This window comes from Pteropus vampyrus, unplaced genomic scaffold, assembly GCF_000151845.1.
Source record: "Pteropus vampyrus isolate Shadow unplaced genomic scaffold, Pvam_2.0 Scaffold176, whole genome shotgun sequence".
In the NCBI taxonomy this organism is placed as follows: Eukaryota; Metazoa; Chordata; class Mammalia; order Chiroptera; family Pteropodidae; genus Pteropus; species Pteropus vampyrus.
The window spans coordinates 1,043,722-1,046,348 of record NW_011888957.1 but is presented as its reverse complement, the minus strand read 5'-3'; the positions used below and the strand labels follow the sequence as shown (position 1 = coordinate 1,046,348).

Genomic DNA, 2,627 nt, shown 5'->3' with positions numbered 1-2,627 from the left:
GGGTGGGAGCCGGCGGGCCGCCCGGCGGGGTACGTAACCCTCTGTGTTGCTGTCCAGCAGGGTGGAGAAGCGGAAGGTGCCGGGCCCCGTGGGCGTCCTGAAGGAGAGGTACCTGCGGCCGTCCCCACTGCTCTACCACCCCCAGGTGAGACGGGCCGGGCCGGGCCGGGCGCGCCGAGCAGGCACCGCTTCCCCGCCTGCCACGTGCCCAGAGCTCTCACCCCACGGACCCCCAGTCACCGTGAGGCCAGGGGGACAAGCGAACAGGGAGGCTGGTTCTCAGCAGCACCCTGTGTCTCTCAGAGGCCACCAAGGACCCCGGCCCGCAGGGGGATCCCCGAACCTCGGCTCGGGATGTAGCAAGGGGATGAGCTTCAGTGGGGCAGCGGGCAGAGTGAAGAAGGAGTGAACCCCAGAATTCCAAGTGTAGGGGAGGTCGGCACGGCCGGGAGGCGTGGGCATGGGCGGCCTCTCTGGGCTGTGCGGGCCTGGAGGGAGCTTCGGTGCCAAGGCCAGGACAGGACCGGCCTGCGTGCAGGGGGCCGAGCGGGAAACGAGGGGCAGGAGCAAAGAGGAGGGACCGGCGTCCGGGCCGGAGGGTCCCAGGCGGGGGGGGCAGCCAGAGCCCTCCTCCCCGGCTAGAGTGTGGTGAAGCCGTCTGCCCGACTAGAGCTGGGGTGTGGGAAAGAAACCCCAAGGCTGGGCAGTGGCCTCCGACCCCGCCAAGCCTGCAGGCACTGCTGTCTGCCCTTCCGGCCACATTCTCCCAAGGGGGTGGGCACAGAGCCGTGGCAGCAGCTGGGCTGAGCAGCAGAGCCCGGCAGAAGCTCTGGGATTCTCTGCTCGTTGGCCCCCCAAAGCCACAGGCCTCCTCCCCACACCCGGAGGGTCCAGGGGCCCAAACCGCGCGGGATGGGCCTGAACCCCGCCTCCAGGCAGGCAGACAGGGCATTGTTCTCTCTCTCGGGCTGGGACAAACACCCCAGCCTGTGAAGCCCTCACCCTGCCTGGCTCACAGCTAAACTTAGTGCCCCCCATTGTTTCACTGGGGCCGTGGAGTTTGCTTAATAACTTCCCCCGATTTTCCTCGGGATGGGCTGGAAAGAGCCGACAAGCCAGCCAGGCACATCCTGTGTTTGTGTTTGTGACAGAGCCGGCCCGGATCGGGCAGAGCAGGCTGGGCAGGCCGGACCTGGGGAGGCCTCTGGGAGACCCACCCAGGACTGAGGAAGGGAGGCCCGGCAGGGGGACCGGCCACCCATTGTCTCTCCTGTCCCCTCCCCCTGGGCCCCGCCACCCCCACTGCCTGCCCTGTGGGCCCAGAGCCTGGCGGGGAGAGGGGGTGATGGGAGATGACCAATAAGTCACCTGATTAAATGGCCTGAGGTCAGGCCATCACTGGGGCCGGATAACTGATGGCTCCTACAAAGTGTGGGCTCGCTGCCATGAAAGACGTCAGCCTATGCTGGTCACGTGCCAGGCGGGACACTGCCAGGGCCGTGGTTAGGTGGCAGGCAGCCCTCACCCCCTCTGGTGGTTTTGGGGAGTCTGGGGTGGTGGAGAGTTCCAGACCCCTCCAAGGCTGTGGCTAAAACCAAGACCACAGACAGGTAGGCAGCAGTCTGTGCTCCAGGTCCATCCAGGCTGTGGAGGGGACAGTTTCCACCTGTCCCTCAGTGGGACAGGGAGGGCAGCCTAGGGCAGGAAGCATCCTGCGTCTGATGGGCGACCAGGCCTGCCCCATGGGGTCACAGCCCTGGGTCACAGCGAGGCCTGGGCCCTGATGGGCGGACACCATTTTCTATCCATCAAGCCCTTTCTGGGTGTTTCTGTTGTAACCAGGCAGTTGTTCCCAGCTTATGCCCCGAAGGGCCCTGGCCGTAAGGAAAGCTTCCATGTTCGCCCTGCCCTGCCCGGCCTCCCACAAGGCGGGGCTCACCGGGCCACCCACCTCCATCCGGGGCAGGAGCATGGGGAAGTGCTGCCGAGGCCTTTGCAGCTTCGTCGGCCTCCTCCTCTCTCATGTCCCCAAGCCTCAGGGGACAGGCACAGTCAGATTCTGAGCACAACTCTGCCCAACAGGCAGAGATGACCAGTGCCACAGCCCCTTCTCCCTGAGCAAGCCTTGGCACCTCCACGGAGCAGGGAGGCAGCTCCTGTGTCCTCCTGGAGTCTGATACCGTGTGGCCCTGGAGCACCCCCCGGAGCACCCCCGGGGCACTCCCGGAGCACCCCCTGGCACGTGGTTGGTGGGGTCCAGTCTCAGGCTGCGGATTTCTTTCCGGGCCTTCCCCTGCAGTCATGGCCTGCGGCCACTAGGTGGTGGTGGTGGCGCCTCAGGCCCGTGATCCCTGTTTAACCTGGGATTCAGGTAGCTGTCTTAATTTGTCAAAACTCAAAAGACAATTTAGAGTCTACGGCCATGCCACCCTGAACGTGCCCGATCTTGGCCGATCTCGGAAGCTAAGCAGGGTCGAGCCTGGTTAGTACTTGGATGGGAGACCACCTAGCAATGCGGGGTGCTACGGGCATTAAAAAAAAAAAAATTAGATATTATTCTGTCTTTAACCCAAACTAGTCATCCATGGGTGCTGGACACGGGTCAAACCATCAGGATGCTGATGGCT

At 64.3% G+C, this 2,627-nt stretch overlaps 1 protein-coding gene across 1 annotated transcript in view; it reads left to right on the top strand.

Moving 5' to 3' along the window:
- The window catches only part of PRDM16 (PR/SET domain 16), a 317,846-nt gene that overhangs the window by 295,630 nt on the left and 19,589 nt on the right, over positions 1–2,627 (top strand). Inside the window, exon 10 of the mRNA XM_023536991.1 lies at positions 41–405. Within this exon, the coding sequence (XP_023392759.1) occupies positions 41–405 (365 nt within the window). The remainder of the gene's footprint in view (positions 1–40; positions 406–2,627) is intronic.